The sequence below is a fragment of the Euleptes europaea genome, chromosome 7 (genome assembly GCF_029931775.1).
Source record: "Euleptes europaea isolate rEulEur1 chromosome 7, rEulEur1.hap1, whole genome shotgun sequence".
NCBI lineage: Eukaryota > Metazoa > Chordata > Lepidosauria > Squamata > Sphaerodactylidae > Euleptes > Euleptes europaea.
Window position 1 is genome coordinate 23,467,643 of NC_079318.1, and position 17,368 is coordinate 23,485,010.

The window sequence follows — 17,368 nt, forward strand, 5'->3', positions numbered from 1 at the left end:
GATTAGGCAGTCCTTCAGGTATGCTAGTTCCAAAACCTATAGGGCTTTGAAGGTCAAACCCAGCATTATGAATGGTTCCCGGAAACAAACTGGAAACCATTGTAGGTGGTCCAAGATCGGAGTGATATGGTCCCTACGGCCTACTCCAGTCAACATCCTGGCTGCAGTGTTCCATACCAACTGAAGTTATCGAACCCTTTTCAAGGGCAGCCCCCCATTACTGAACATTACTGTAATCTTATGTACGGTTTTTAATATTGTTACATGAATCAGAGGCCTCAGTGAGACGTTTCTGAACTGAGCTGGCACAAATCAAACAGACTTGCAACCAAGACTGCAGAGATAAGATTTCAGAGACTCTCAGCGCGATCCTAAAGAGAGTCTAAGCCCGTACATTTCAGTGGGTTTAGACTGGAGTAATTCTCTATAGGATTGTACTGTACGAGAACAAAGAGTACTGCATGGCCAGCCATTTGATAAACAGATTTAATTTTGGTATTCTGCTTGCTGCCTGTCATTTCAAACGTGCTCCAAAATAAGAGAAAAAAACATTCATATAATCACCGAAGACTGTTTAAAACAAAGTTGTTTTCTTTAAAATGCCTAGCAAAATAGAAACATTATTGCCAAGAGTATTCTGTGAAGTAAAGAAATATACTTACTGGTCTCAGTTTATCTAACAGGGGCATTCCTTTGCTCTGTACTGCATGAAACTGTAGCTGGTTGAATTCCGTGGCAATTCTTTCTAAAATCTGCCCAGTGAGAAGAGGGCTTGCAAAAGGGACACACAGGAGAATGTTTTACTACACTGGCCAAATTAATCTCACTGCTCCCCCCCGCCATTTATTCTAGGATGGAATGTCTAGGCTGGACAAACACTTGTCAGGGATACTCTAGGCTGATCCTGCATTAAGCAGGGGGTTGGGCTAGATGGCCTGTATGGCCCCTTCCAACTCTATGATTCTACATTGGAAACCCACCCCGGTTGAGACTGAAAACTAACATACTTGTCTTGCAGCCTTGAAGGCCTACTTAGCGGAAAGCTGGAACATGAATCTTTAAAATAAAGCTGTTTCCCAACATTTTATGATACTTCAGTGTGACCAAAAACCCAGAACCAGGATGGATCTCTACTTAAATCTGATGGCTCAGGCAAGTCTAAGTCATGTATCTTAGCCTATGCAGAAAATGCCAATTGCAGCTTGTGCAGCCTCAATTTGTCTTTGGACAGTACAGAAAATGGAGGTGAGGGCTACCCCTTCAGCCCCTGCTTTGTTTTGAATACCAAAGTCAGACCCCTTGGTCTGTTATTAGCATTTTAAAGTAAAACATGTATTTCCTTTACAAGCACATAACTTTTTTTTCTTTAAAATTCTAACAGCAGAGCTGAGGAGTCAGTTATTAATAGCAAAACTGAGTGGAAGGGGAAAGATTACTCTCTCCCTTTCCTGTACAGTACTGAGGCAAACAGATAACCCGAGATTCAACTGTAGCCTCACATCTTCACATGTAACTTTTCCCCTTACACTACTAGCATGACATTTAGGCTGTACAGTACCTATGAAAATCCTTGCGCATCTGTTTTGCTGACCTCTGGCAAACACTGGCAAATTCTTGTTTCCCATCACATATACAGACTTCAAAAAAAGATACATGTGTGCTCTTTATACTCTATGGTTCACAAATGTTTTATATGTCTTTTAAACATAGAAGCGATACCCATATAAGAACAAATGTCATGATTACAGCAGGCCACAAAATGGGAAACAGTGTAAAAACAACTTTTTCTTTCAAACACTGCCCCCCTTAACTGAAGAGCCACCCTGTGATACTTTGGTTGGTCCTGCTAAAAACATATTATAGTACTAGTTGTCATTTTACTGTGACAAAAGCAATAGAGATAAAAATAATTTAAAGCCCATACTTAAAAAAATACAGAATGCATCAGATACCAATGCCATACCTGTTTCCTTCTAGTGATGACATTTCTTTAGAGTTTTGGGAGTGCAGAATTTTCTCAATTTTCTCAACGGATGTGATGACTTGAATAAGTCTCAGTACACACATCTGTTTAAAGAAAACAAAGCAAAACTTTAAGTCGAATTTAAGCTGTGTTCTATTTGGAAAACCTTTTCAAAGCTATTTATGTCAATGCGTAAGGAAAGTCTTTTATCATTTTCTGGAGACAGAAGTTGAAAAGGGCAGTTACTGTATTATGTGACATGATCCCCATTGGGCCTGACCTTTATTTCCAGCATGCCAGCACAGGCAGCTGAGCTATGGCAAACACCAACATGCCAGGGATCTAGATACCACTGACACTGTCTTGTTGCTGGCTAAGAGGTTATAGGAGTAATCTTAAACAGGTCTGCTCAGAAGTCTCATGCTATTCAATGGAGCTTATGCCTAGGAAAACACCCTTAGAACTGCAGCCTAAGTAACCGGATTCAGCTCCCAGGTATGCCTGGAGATTAGGGTTACCAGGACCCTCTTTGCCACTGGCGAGAGGTTTTTGAGGCAAAGCCTGAGGAGGGTCGGGTTTGGGGAGGGGAGGGACTTCAATGCCATAGAGTCCAAATGCCAAAGCGGCCATTTTTCTCCAGGCGGACAGATCTCTAGCAGGAGATCTCCAACTGCGACCTGGAGGTTGGCAACCCTACTGCCGATTGTTCGCGCAGAGGACAAAAGAGTTATTTTACACCCGATTTTTAAGACAGCAAAATCAAAGAAACCTATTCAAAGGCAAGCCCAAGAAAAAGCACAGAAAACACTAGGACCACTAACCTATCACAGTTTAATCTAATGTTATCCTATTTGAATTTAAATGCACATTTTACAACATCAGTGAGAAACACATTAAGAAAATTTATTGGAAACAGCAGTGGTCCAAGACAAATCTGACTCTTCATTTTGCTGTTTTGGAATATCTCATAGTGCCCTAACCTATTGATTCGATTTTTGATCTCACAATATAGTTTTTAATTGATTAGTTTTGGCCCTTTGGTGTGAAAATACAAATAAAAAATTGATTGCCTTACCTTTTTTCTTCTGATATCTTCTTGCTTAGACACACGCTCATCAATTGCTTGGATTCCTTCACTGACACATGATTTAAGACTCTGAAACATTAAAAAATAGAGAAATAATTGCAGCTGTTTTGAAACAGATTAGCTGGTGCCTAAGGGATTGCAGAAACCATTAGTAGCAAGGAACATCCCCCTTCACACCAATAACCCCCCCCCCAGTCAGAGAGTGCAACTATTTAAAGTGTGTGAGCAAGTTGCGTTAACAGATAAGGAGCTCTCAAAAATATGGATCAAACTGAATCTCAGGTAACAAAAGTCTTCTATATGCACTCATACAAGAGTCCTTCCCCTGTCCAAATGTGCAGGCTGTTCTACCTTGACGGAAACTGTATAATCTTTTGTGGGAAATGCAGTTTACGCTGTTATGCCAAAAGTGGGCAGGACTATGTTTTTGAACAAGGATAGACTTGGCTGAATAAGCTGAAGCGGTAGATGGGAGGGAGGGAATTTCCAAAGAGGCATGGTCAGGGCACAACCTGAACCAGTGGCAATCCCAGTGTTATCTTAATAGCAAAGGAGAAGAAGAGAAGAGTTGGTTTTTTATATGCTGACTGTCTCTACCACTTAAGGAAGAATCAAACTGGCTTACAACCAACTTCCCTTCCCCTCCCCACAACAGACACCCCGTGAAGTAGGTGGGGCGGAGAGAGTTCAGAGAGGGCCCAAGGTCACCCAGCTGGCTTCATGTGTCGGAGTAGGGAAACCAACCCGGTTCACCAGATTGGAGACTGCTGCTCATGTGGAAGACTGGGGAATCAAACCTGGTTCTCCAGATTAGAGCCCACCGCTCCTAACCACTGCTCTTAACCACTACACCACGCTTGCTCTCTGGAGCCAATGTAATGCCTGTCCTTCTTTTACTACTGCAGCAACATTGGATGTACAAGGACATATGAGAGGAGCTGGCAATGTGGCTATTTCCCACATCAGCACAGCCTCTCCCAGGAGCTTCAGTGGAACAGCACAGGAACTCCTGCACAGAAATAGAACAGCAGCCCATAAACATTCTGGATGGCAGCTCTACTCTGGCTTTGTACCTAGAAGGAAGGGCTATTACGAATGAATGGCCCTTAAATTCTGTCTTCAGAGACCTATTAACTACAACAGAAGCAGTTGTCATTGCATATTTCCAGGCTGTGAGGAATGAAGAAAGATACCTCTTGGTATTCCTGGAAGTGGCTAAGGGCCAAACTACATATGTCATTAGGAATCTGTGATCACGGTCCCCCAATTTAACTACATAAAGCAACCACAGGATCCCAATGAGGATCAAGGCTATGGCACCAGGTGAGGAGGAGTTTAATTATTCCCCTTCATTTTGTATCCCCAAACTTCTTTAAGACTAAGAAAGGAAACAATGGTATAATGCCTATCATTCATCTCTTCTAGAAACTAAAGAACTGGAGGGGAAGGGGATCCTTTCCTAGCACAACCCTGATCTATATCCCCCCACCTACCCATGGGAGCTACATTATATAACATAACATCCAGGCTAGGATCCCAAAAGTCACTTGTAGCTGGCCCTCAAAAGAACCAACAAGTGAGGAGAAGAGGTGTTAACAACAACTCAGGAGAAGCCAGTGAGAAAGACTTCTGACCAAAGAAAGGCACTAAAGCATCTTTCAACTCTTGTTTTCATTTAATCTCATTGGGGCTTTGTAGAATAAAGACTACTCTAACTTCTAGTACACTAGTTGTCTTTTGCATACTGATTCTTCAAAGTAACCTTTGTCCCTGAGCAAGATTCTCAAGATTTCTCTCTTCTGCAGTCATTTCTAAACATTATTAATCCCTAAAAAACTGATCTTACATTCTATACCACTGACATTTCATTCCACTTCTATTATTTTAGATCATGGGGTCATCCAGCAAATCTTGCTCACTTTTCTGGGTCTTAACAATTCTTTGTATGGTGGAGTCAACAGTGCATTAAATCCATATAATCCTATTTTCCTTTCCAACATATAATAGTCTTGGGTTTATTTTAAAATTCCTTCTCCCAGTACCTGTAAGGTTTGCATTATTATCTTTCAAATCACAAGAGTCAGTGGTTTGCACATTTGGGGAGGGGAAGAATGGGAAAATAGTATTCCACTTTCTTTGAAGTCTAGTTACAAACAGATCAGCAATAGCAGACCTATTTCAACCAGAACAGTTGTCCATACTGGCTTCCTCCATAGAAGGAACATAATACAGAAGCTAAGACATCAGGCACTAGCCGCTACACAACCTGATAAGGTAATATCAGCTACAAAAATGGATACAGCCACCATTCATCACACCTACAGACTTCTGCCTTCTCCAGACACTCTAATTTTTCAAATTTAGGTTCATTCCGTGTGTAATAGCGACAGCAACCTTACTAACAACTGATAATACAATAAATAAAGCCAGTCAACATCTACTGTAACTTATAAATATGCATAAGGTCTTGGTTCAAAGGGTGCTCCACTGCCAAAGCATTTTTAACATGCAAGTCAAAATAATTCTGTCCGCCTTGGAAACCTTGTTTGGGTGAGAAGGCGGCAGAAAAATATTATAAATAAAATAAATAAATTTTGTCATTGCTTTTCAAATGCCAGTGCAAAGGGGGGGGGGGAAACATACAGGAGAGCTGTCTCTGCAGCTGCATTATTTCACCAATAACAATAACATAAGAAGAGTCTTGCTGGATCAGACCAGTGGTCCATCTAGTCCAGCATCCAGTTTCACACAGGGCCAACCAGCTCCACTCAAGGGCCAAAAACCAAAAGTCAAATGTTTTTAAAATATTGGTTTCAAAGATGCCCTGTGCATAATTGAGCTAGTGCTCTTCCTCAGGAGCAATCTCTTTAGGGGGGAAAAACCCTGACCTCGGCACTATGGATCCCAAAGCACCTACTTAAATTATCAAAATAAATAATATGGAGCCCACAAGGGATCATGGGAGGGGGGCATGTCAAGGTCTCCTTCTCCACGAATTGTCAGGGGCTTCTCCATGAATTGTCTTATACCCTGTCCCCCTTTTCCTCCTAAATTATGCTCAGTTGCATTCAACATTACTTCCCACTCAGAGCATTTCTAATCTTCACCAGGTCAGTTTTTAAGGTTTCTCTTTTTAGGTCAATTTAGAAAGTTGTATTAACTGACCCTACCATGTCTGTGGATGGCCTCAGTGTGTGGTTTCTGTCATCCAGTTTAGTTTCAGATAGATTGATAAAGTGATACAGTTCATAAGGTTTTGTATTATTGTTTTTTTAAAACTTCTGTTACAAAACAAAACAAACCCCCCCCACAACTCCTTGGCATAAGTCACAAAGTTTTAAAAAGAAAAACTTCATTGGACAACTCATCCTAAAAGGGAAAAGACACGTTTATGAAAAAGAAGAACTCGGTTAAACATATTTTTTTCCCTTTTAGGAAGATTTGGACACAAAATGCGCTATTCTTTTTTGTTCAAGGGATTAAGGTTGACTTGGTCTAAGCAAGAGGAGTAAGAGTAACTAAAATGTGTGTGTGTGTAAAGTGCTGTCAAGTCGCAGCCGACTTATGGCAACCCCTTTTGGGGTTTTCATGGCAAGAGACTAACAGAGGTGGTTTGCCAGTGCCTTCCTCTGAACAGCAACCCTGGTATTCCTTGGTGGTCTCCCATCCAAATACTAACCAGGGCCGACCCTGCTTAGCTTCTGAGATCTGAAGAGATCAGGCTAGCCTGGGCCATCCAGGTCAGGGCAAGAGTAACTAAAATGCTCATTGGCCGCAATCCAACTTCTCCTCTCGCTATAACAGAATATCTAAAATCGTCTACACAACTTAGCCTCGGGGAGAAATGAAATTATGTTGCTCCACAGAAGTCCCATATCGCAACACCATATAGAATCTGAGCGTACCACCTGGCTGCTTGCCTTTTTTAAAAACTGGAGCAGTTTCACAACAAAACCTTTAAGCACGCAGCAGCCATTTTGCAGGGCTTTAGCATGGCTTCCAAACATACCATGACTTCCTCTCGCAGCTGTCCCAAAGGCACCGAAAGCTGATTAAGGGCTTTATCCATGCCAACCTAAAGAAATTGCAAAAATACGCCGTTATTACTGAACAGCTGAAACAAATCATATTAGTATGCTTGCAAAGTATATTTTCTTAAAGGCTGGCAGCTGTTACTACAACCGCCCCCCCCAAATGGGGCTCCCAAGCTTGCAAGTAAATTTGGAGGGCTACCTGCAATCTCGTCCAAAGTTTGAATAATAAATAAGAATCAAGGGGACAAAAACTGCAGACATGGAAGTAGTCTGTGTGTTCAACTACTACATCCTTAATTCAACTATAGAAGCATTTAAATATAAACAATTTTAAATAGTTATAACTTCCATCTTCAGTAACTGAACATCAAATTATTTTTAAAGAAAAAAATTAATAAGTCAAAACTTAACAACTATTATATCTGAAAAGTACATCCTTCCAGAGTCCAATCCAGGGGTAAAAATTCTGCCCACGCAAAAAAAAATTCAATCATGATCAAAAACAGTTTAAACCCTGCTCCACGTGTGCACCCTCAAGTTACAGTTGACTTGTGGCAACCCTGTATGGTTTTCGAGGCAAAAGAGGCTCAGAGGGGGTTTGCTATTGCCTGCCTCCAATGTGGGCTGAGAGAGTTCTGAGAGAACTGTGACTGGCTCAAGGTCACCCAGCAGGCTTCATGTGGAGGAGCGGGGAATCAGACCTGGTTCTCCAGATTAGAGTCCGCCGCTCTTAACCACTGCACCACGCTGGCTCCACACTTCCTTTGAAATCAAATAGGAGCCAAGAGCACGGCAGAGCTGAACTGTACACCTACTCAGGTTTTGATAGAAATAAGGAGCACCCTTCAGTAATGCCTCAGAATGATGTATTGTCAAATTGCAGATAAACTTGCTGGTCTCAATCCAGACCAAGTTAGATGCACTTAAGTCCCATTGGTTTGTGTGTAACTTAAAGTAGTCAAATCAACTAAGAATTGTTGTGAGTAGCCTGTGTATTAGGCAGAGACTTTTTTTGCCAGTCACCTTTGGACCACACTGAAGGCTGCTTATGTACCCAAACATCCCCCTTGCCCATCAAGTCCTTGTCGTAAGGCTTCTAGTTCCTACTTAAAAGTATCAAGAGCTGCTCTTACGGATCAATATCAAAGTCTCATAGCCTATCTTATCTAGCATAACTAGAAATGACACTAACCACACGTAAAATCCTACTGGAAAACTTACCAGATTGGTGGAAAGATTAACAAAGTCGGCATAATCCTTATTTATGAGCTCTATCATGGCAGTTTTAAGAAGTTTGTAGTACAGCTCAAGGTCATCCCGGAGCTCTTCCAGCTGAACGCGTTTTCTGCATTCAGACACAAAGTGATCAACATCAAAGTTTGGCTGCAGATGAAAAAAAGGAAAGAAAAGTACAGAGGTTTACGGATCATTATATCACAGAAGCTTGGGATTCCTTGTGGAAAGCGTACTCTCCTTAAATGACTTTCCACTGTACCTAAAATAACGATATAATTTCTTCCATTATTTATTATCTGTCCTGTACTCATCTAGCTATTTTGTGGCTCTATTGATCGTATCCTCTATGGTGTGGCAATCTAAATATTTACTTATGGTCCCAGAAATGAAGCTGTTATTTATTTATTTCATCAATCTTATAACCCCTTCTACCCCAGTGAACTGGGCTCAGAGCGGCTTACACAATCTACAAACATGTAGTAAAATGATAAAATCACATAGAACAGTACATTAAAACAGCCCTAAACAGATTAAAATTATAATTCCAATTCCTGATGCCGCATAGGGTTGCAATATAAAGGCCACAGTATGTTAGTATCTGTTGGCTGTAGAGCTCTGATTCCAAACCATCTAAAACAATGGAGACTACCTAGCTGTCTAGCTCTACCTAGCTCTGATTCCAAACCATCTAAAACAATGGAGACTACCTAGCTGTTTTTGTGACTATGGTTCTCCTTCAAAATAACAGCTTCTACGACTTCCTTTGGATAGTTCATAATAACCCATGGGATATGGAACCTCCAGAGCAAAGGGAGGCAGAGGGGGACAGGAGATGCTTTGTTTGGTATAATGGATTTTAAAAACAAAATTCCACCACATTATTTGTTATGATCAATACTCCTGCAAGTCTTCTTGCTAGACATCATGCAACTGAAATGAAAGTTGAAGACAGAAAAACAATTCTGTAGGAAACAAAAGAAAGTGTATTTGTGCAGAAATACTCTTGTACAGTCGGCATGTAGGACTACCAGTATATTGGGATATCAAGTTAAATTTTGCAACACTGAAAATACTGAACTCATTAACACATTGTCTAACACATTACAGCAAACTAATTGTTGCCAATATCATTAGCATTTAAACAAAAAGCATATCTTTGAAAATATGTTGTAAAAATGGGGGACCCAATACAACTTGCAGGGGCAATATCATTTCCCTCTCCCTCACTGGTTTCTCTCCCCTGGCAGTCCCCATAGCCACTCCACTTTTCCTGCTTGCTTCTCTCCTTTTCACCCACCAGCTAGCCTACATTTATGGGCTACCTTGTCTTCAAGTTTCCCTCCTTCCTTTCACTTGGCATTATCTACCCAAGAAAACTATGGCTCAGTTGTGCACTGCCAGCCAACAGGCACACTTGCTTGGTGGGGAACCTGCAAGGACTTGCAGGGAGCACCTGACTTTCCCATGGACCCCCCTGTCCACACTATTTCCTCCTGGCAACCCCCATATCCTCATCTTTGCCTTCTTCCTTCTCACCCTCCCCAACAATCTACCTTTTATCTGGCCCTCCCCCAATTTTCAGCCACTTTTTATTTATTTACTCATTTATACCCTGCCTTTATCCACAGTGGGGTATCAAAGCAGCTTACATCATTCACTTTATCCTTACAACAGCTTGGTGAGATAGGTTAGGCAGAGACAGTGTGACTGGCCCAAAATCACCCTGTGAGCTTCCACACCAGAGTGGGGATTCAAACCAGGATCTCCCAGATCCTAGTCTGAAACTCTAACTACTACACCACACTGGCTTTCATAGGCGGCGGTTGTTGAACAGTAGCAAGCTCCCGGGCCTGGGTGAGTCATCCAAGTCACCCGTGGCTGCTACTGGCCCTAATCAGTCCCCCCTCAAAGGTCAAAGTTCAGGAAAGGGCCCTGCCCCCTCCTCCACTTTTACGGAAACTAGGCCTTCAAGGCTGGCAATACTCTTGTGGTTGCATAGCAACAGGCATTAATTTCTTAAAGCTATTGGTGCTGCTACTATTATTAGGGGGGGAAAGGTTAACCCCCGATGTATTTCTTCTTTTAATTTCAGATTTTTCTGCAAACCTAGGGATTTTTTTTTCCAGGTTTGTAGAAAGATGGGCCTTGTCTGTTTATGCGGATCTGGATCTAAGTACCCACAAATTTGGCCACATTGATATTTAGATATGTAGATATGTCTGCATTACACACAAGAAGTATTATCTAATCCTGTAGGGCAGGGGTGTCCAAACTTTTTTCAAAGAGAGCCAGATTTGATGAAGTGAACATGCATGAGGGACGACCATTTTGCCTGACATTCTTAATTAAATTAATTAAATGCAAATTAACTATTTTATACAAAGTTTATTGCAAACGGCATACTTATTATGCCCATAACCACAGACTGCACCACAAAAACCATGGCTACATTCCTTCCTTTCCCCAAAACCCCTTTAAGCTCACCGGACGCCCCCAGCTTCTAAATCTCTAACCTTCCTCCTGTAGGGAGGGAGCAGGAACTCTTACTCCCCCCCACCCCCGCTCATGTGCCTCTCTGGGACTGTCGACTCTCTCCCTTCAACCATGCCGGGGGTATTCTGTCCTCCCCTCATCTGAGCCAGGAAATAAACTGGTTTTCATTCTCATGGAGTCCAAGATTCAGACACTCTGACATCTCCCGTGAAGGGAGGAATGTGGAGTTTTTCTCCCCATGAGAGCCAGCGTGGTGTAGTGGTTAAGAGCGGTGGTTTGGAGCAGTGGAGTCTGATCTGGAGAATCAGGTCTGATTCCCCCACTCCTCCACATGAGCGGTGGAGGCTAATCTGGTGAGCTGGATTTGTTTCTCCCGCTCCTACACACGAAGCCTGCTGGGTGACCTTGGGCTAGTCACAGCTCTCTTAGCCTTACCTACCTCACAGGGTATCTGTTGTGGGGAGGGGAAGGGGAGGGCGATTGTAAGCCACTCTTAAGTGGTAGAGAAAGTGGGCATATAAAAACCAACCCTTCTCTTCTTCTTTCCTTCTGACCTCTTTGCTCTCTGCTCGGGGCTTTGACCTCCGGAATGAACACGGGTGTCCTCTGCAGTCTCGGCCCCGTCTGAACGCGCCTCGTTTCCAAACACGATACATGCCAGAAGTCATTTATTTCCCCCACCCCATCCCTTCTTTTGAAGCAGCCACTTGCCTTGGAGAGAACCTGCTGGGGGGTCTGACTCCAAACACTTCCCGCCCCCAAATCCAGCCCCCTCTCCCCCCTGCCTTTCCTTCACTCACAATCCCCCCACTCAAGACCCATCCAGTCTCTCCCCTCCTCCCTCCCACCCACCCTGCAAATCTGGATCCCTCGCGAGGCCTCCGCAATGCAGGGAAGGGGCTGCATCTCCCCCCCACCCCAGCCTTCTGCAGAGAGGAAGGAGGAAAAAGGAGAGCCAGACGGAGCAGCCCCCCAACTCCCAGGCTTTTCGGTGTGTGTGTGTGTGTGTGTTTGGGGGGGGTGTCTTTCCTCTCCCGGATTGGGGCCAGCCTCTGACCTCCCTTGCATTTCCCTTCCCCCCCGCCACCTTTTCCACCCTTGAGTCCCCCCCAACCCATCCTCAGGATCCCCCTTGACCCACTTGGGAGAAGCTGCTGCTGCTTTTCCATGCGTCAGAACAACAAAGGCCGCGTCCCCACACGAGGGCTCTGGGTAAGAAGGTTTCAGACTCGCTGGCCTTCATTCCAGGGGGTGGGGCTGAGACAGCCAATTAAGGCAACCCTCTGCCCAAGCGTTGCCCTTTTGTTCGGGGATGCAAAGCACAGGGGCAGCCCCCACACGCCCCCTTTTCTCTCTCTGCAACACAGGCTGGGGGGCCGTATTAAACAGGCCCAGGGGCCGCAATTGGCCCCCGGGCCGGACTTTGGACATGACTGCTGTAGGGAGTCTTACATAAATTTTCATATGGGGGAAAAGGGCAGCCTGGCCAGAGTGGGGTGGTGATGTTTCTTTTCCCCTTACCGCCAGCTTACTGTCCTCTAGGCACCTTGGCAATCTCACTCTCTTGCCTGAGATACCGTGCCTCATGCTTTCCCTCACTCCAGATACACAAGGGCTGGCTAAGGTTCAACAGTGGTAGGGAGAGGCAGCCCTACACGCTCAGAGATACTCTAGTAATTTAAAAGGTTACAGATATCCATTTAACATTAATAGTAATATTAAATTTGCATGTTTACCTGTTGTGGGTGGAGCACAGGCATACACTAGTCATGTGGCTCTTTTGGTTGATGGTAAATGCGAACGTGGCTCTCCAAGGGCCACAGAATGAGCTCTACTGCTCTACAGTTAACACTGTTGTGTTAATATGTGTCAACTGATAAAATGGACAGTTATCAAGACATTCGTAAAATGTTCATCAATCCAATTTTGTCTAGTTTCCCAGATAGAGATAGCCACACTACTAGATGACTGTGTCAAAGATATTACTTATCAAGTTGCGAGATTCTGTGCCAGGGCATGTGTTATAAGGCAGAAGAAGCTGTCATAATGTCTTTCATGTTAAACAGACCATTTTATTAAGAGTTGTTGTAACTAATGTTTTGTTTTATCTGATCAAATATTAGACATATTTTAATTATTTATTATATTCCTTTTTGTGTAAGCTGGTCTTTGACCATAATAAATAAACTGATTGACTGATATGTGTCAATTGACCACATATTATTTGACCACCATTAAATACTGCCAAATATTCCATGAAGCCAAAAATACCCCAGTGTAGGTGGCAGCTTATTTCATTATGCAGGGTTGTTTTTGTTTTTTTTAGCAAAAGCAGCCTTTAGGACAGCGTGGCCCTGGAGCAATCAGAGGCACTGTGCCAGGCAAAAAATGTAAAGCTACTAGATAAGCTATCCTGACCCGGGTGCCCAGGCCAGCCCAATCTCATGAGATCTTGGAAGCTAAGCAGTGTTGGCCTTGTTTAAGATTTGGATGGGAAACCACCAAGGAAGACCAGAGTCGCTACGAAGTGACAGCCAATGGAAAACCACCTCTGAACATCTCTTGCCTTGAAAACCCTCCGGGGTCGCCATAAGCCAGCTGCTATTTGATAGTACTTTCCACCACCATGCTAGACAAGCTGCCACATGTAGATTCTTCACATTTCATAGATTACCAAAAACTGTACAGATATCAATTCCACAGAGGACATATCCTTATACAATATTCCGAAATATTGACTGATGTATGACAAGACTACTTCTATGTTCACCAAATGCATATGCAGCAATCCACACATTTAACCTCCTCCCATGGTGGGGTTACACTTACAGGCTGGAACTGTAAATTACAGAGCTTTTGGTAAAGTAAGAAAGGCCAAACAGTAACTACTACTTCCCGCTGGCTGCTGATAAGGAAGTCTGTGGCCATTTACGCATGGGAGGTTTTGCCTTGGATTTGCTGCTGGATGCTCATTTTCCCCATCTGAGTTCTCAAAACTCTGCATGGGGGCTTATTTTTGAGTTCTGAGAATTCGGATGGGGAAAATGTGCATCTAGAGAGCGGAAAATCCAAGGCAAAACCTCCCATGCGTAAGTGGCCTGTGTGCCTATCAACATCAAATACCAAAGGCTGGAAAGACAGGGTCTTAAGATCCAGAGCTGAAAAATCTGCTTGTTGCCTCCTTCATTTTTTTAATTTTTGTAACAACTGCCTGATGAAGAGTTCTGATAAACTCAAAAGCCTGCATAACGTTTTGTGTCATTTGGGTTGGCCCAAACAGAAGGATTACATGGATTTTGTTCCTTCCCAACCCAACCCCCCAAACAACAGTGCACGTAACAGCTAGCAACCTGAACACTACTAAGGGAAAAAGCAAAGCAACTGTTAACTCTGCAAGGGGGGAGGAGGATTGCTAGGCCTTTAACCCATTAAGTTCAGTTACCAGTACCCCCCCCCCATATTCAGCGATCTCAACTTCCCAACCAGTGGCAGACTGGGGGGGTTACAGCACTTGTATTCCCAGCAATGTATTACCGGTAAGAGTTTGAAAATGTCATAAAAAATACTGTTGCACTTTCTATGTATTCCCACCGATGTATTAAGAGTTTGAAAACATTATAAAAAATACTGTTCGCACTTTGTTTGGCCCCTATAGCTGTGAAGATTTCTTCCAACCATTTATAAGCCGTGGTATCCAAAAACCCTTTTAAAAGAGATGTTTTTTATAACATTTTCAAACTCTTAATACATTGGTGGGAACACATAGAAAGTGCGAACAGTATTTTTTATAACATTTTCAAACTCTTAATACATCGCTGGGAATACAAGTGCAGTAACCCACTGGGTCTAAAAATATTGGTTGCCAGGAGACCCACAACTATAAGGCTACCATTTAATTTTTATAAGAAATAAATAAAATTTTCAAGAAATACATAAGTGAGAAAAAAGGTACAATTAAAATTCCCAGCTAAGCTTCCTTGCACAGTCGCAATAGTAAAGATCCGAGCCTATATAACTTATGCATCGGCCTCACATAACCTGAATCAGAATTATTTTTTTCAGTTATACTCTTAAATACAATTCACAGTGGGTAGCCGTGGTAGTCTGTCTGCAGTAGTAGAAAAGGGCAAGAGTCCAGTAGCACCTTAAAGACTAACAAACATATTTTCTGGCAAGGTATGAGCTTTCGGGAGCCACAGCTCACTTCTTCAGTAGTAGAAAAGGGCAAGAGTCCAGTAGCACCTTAAAGACTAACAAACATATTTTCTGGCAGGGTACGAGCTTTCGGGAGCCACAGCTCACTTCTTCAGTAGTAAAAAGGGCAAGAGTCCAGTAGCACCTTAAAGACTAACAAACATATTTTCTGGCAGGGTATGAGCTTTCGGGAGCCACAGCTCACTTCTTCAGTAGTAGAAAAGGGCAAGAGTCCAGTAGCACCTTCAAGACTAACAAAGATATTTTCTGGCAGGGTTTGAGCTTTTGGGAGCCACAGCTCACTTCTTCAGTAGTAGAAAAGGGCAAGAGTCCAGTAGCACCTTCAAGACTAACAAAGATATTTTCTGGCAGGGTTTGAGCTTTCGGGAGCCACAGCTCACTTCTTCAGTAGTAGAAAAGGGCAAGAGTCCAGTAGCACCTTCAAGACTAACAAAGATATTTTCTGGCAGGGTTTGAGCTTTCGGGAGCCACAGCTCACTTCTTCAGTAGTAGAAAAGGGCAAGAGTCCAGTAGCACCTTCAAGACTAACAAAAATATTTTCTGGTAGGGTATGAGCTTTCGGGAGCCACAGCTCACTTCTTCAGTAGTAGAAAAGGGCAAGAGTCCAGCAGCACCTTAAAGACTAACAAAAATATTTTCTGGCAGGGTATGAGCTTTCGGGAGCCACAGCTCACTTCTTCAGATAAATTCTAGCTATATCTGAAGAAGTGAGCTGTGGCTCACGAAAGCTCCTACCCTACCAGAAAATATTGTTGTTAGTCTTTCAGGTGCTCCTGGACTCTTGCCCTTTTCTACTCTTAAATACAAAGCATCCTCAAAAAATGATTTTTTTGAAAAAATAGTAACACAGTCATATGACGCTAATTTTACTTGCACGCGGTAATAGTATTTTTATGCCAATAAAGGTATTGACTGATTGAGTAATAATACCGAAACTCGCATTATAGTTTCAAGCTACTGAGAATTCATAGACGTTTTAAACGTAATTGTCTAATGGGGAAGGGCCCCCGGTTCATCAGGGGCCCACTCGCCATGGGGCAAACTCACGCCCTGGCCAGCCCGCCACTGCTCCCCCCCCCCAAATCTTCTTCCCCACCCCCCGCTATCCCGCCCCTCACCTTCATGAACTCGTCCTTGTCGAAGCACAGGTGGTCGGGTCCCCGAGGCAGGTTCATGTCCCGCGCCTCCATCACCGCAGGCCCCAAACAAAAAGAGAGGCCTGCCCAACGGCCACGTCTCTCTCCCCCTCCCCCCACCTCAGCGTCGGTTGCCCCGTCGACGCGCAACGTACGCGAGCGGCGCTTCCGCCGACGGGGTCGCCGCCTGCGCTCGAGCAGGGGTTGAAGCAGGGAAGGACGACCAGGCCCGGACTCTGTTCTGCGAACGAGAGCTCCGCTTCAGGGGATGGCTGCAAGCCGCAGGTGAAAGAGGTCGGCGGCTCTCTTGTGAGGTGGGGGGAACTACATTTCCCGGCAGCCCTTGCTTCGGACCCGAGGAACGGCTGCCGTCCTCCCGAGGGATGGTGGGAGGGGACAGAAAAAGTGTGTGTGTGTGTGGGGGGGGGGGGTCATGGAGAACTTGGAGCCCCGTGGCGCAGAGCGTTAAGCTGCGGTACCGCAGTCAAAAGCTCTGCTCACGACCCGAGTTCGATCCCGACGGAAGTCGGTTTCGGGGAGCCAGGCAAAATTAAATACTTGTCATCCCGATGATTTTAACGAGAGAGTTAAGCATGTGCTCAACTGAAGCTTCCCACTGAGCTCAGTGATGATTAAAGGTGTGTTTAATGTGGCTGGATCAGGCCAGTGTGTTAGAACTCAGTATGTATACTTTCTTGGATATTTATCACCAAGTAAAATGAGTACCCAGCTTGCTGAGGGTAAAGGGGAGATGACTGGGGAAGGCACTGGCAAACCACCCCGCCAACAAAGTCGGCCTTGGAAATGTCCGGATGTGACGTCATCCCATGGGTCAGGAATGACCCGGTGCTTGCACACAGGGGACCTTTACCTTATAATGGAGAACTCAGCGCCAATTGCATTAGTATTTTCGTCACAGACCTTAACAGTATTCAGGTTAAAGCCACACAAAACATGTAACCCACAACACCCAGAATTACGTGAATAAAATTGGTAAAACGTTACAGACAGCCACGTATAAAAATGTTGTTTAGGGTCGCCAACCTCCAGGTCATAAGAACATAAGAAAGGCCCTGCTGGATCAGACCGAGGCCCATCAAGTCCGGCAGTCTGTTCACACAGTGGCCAACCAGGTGCCTCCAGGAAGCCACAAACAAGATGACTACATCCTGCCCGTGTTCCACCGCACCCAAAGTAATAGGCA

At 43.9% G+C, this 17,368-nt stretch overlaps 1 protein-coding gene across 1 annotated transcript in view; it reads right to left on the reverse strand.

The window, feature by feature from the left end:
* The window catches only part of COG2 (component of oligomeric golgi complex 2), a 40,217-nt gene extending 23,986 nt beyond the window's left edge, over window positions 1–16,231 (reverse strand). Inside the window, exons 1-6 of the mRNA XM_056852633.1 lie at window positions 16,147–16,231; window positions 8,306–8,467; window positions 7,060–7,125; window positions 3,039–3,119; window positions 1,964–2,067; window positions 663–771 (exon numbers count right to left, since the gene is read on the reverse strand). Coding sequence (XP_056708611.1) covers window positions 663–771; window positions 1,964–2,067; window positions 3,039–3,119; window positions 7,060–7,125; window positions 8,306–8,467; window positions 16,147–16,218 — 594 coding nt within the window. The 5' untranslated portion in view covers window positions 16,219–16,231. The remainder of the gene's footprint in view (window positions 1–662; window positions 772–1,963; window positions 2,068–3,038; window positions 3,120–7,059; window positions 7,126–8,305; window positions 8,468–16,146) is intronic.
* Window positions 16,232–17,368: the final 1,137 nt, after the last annotated feature.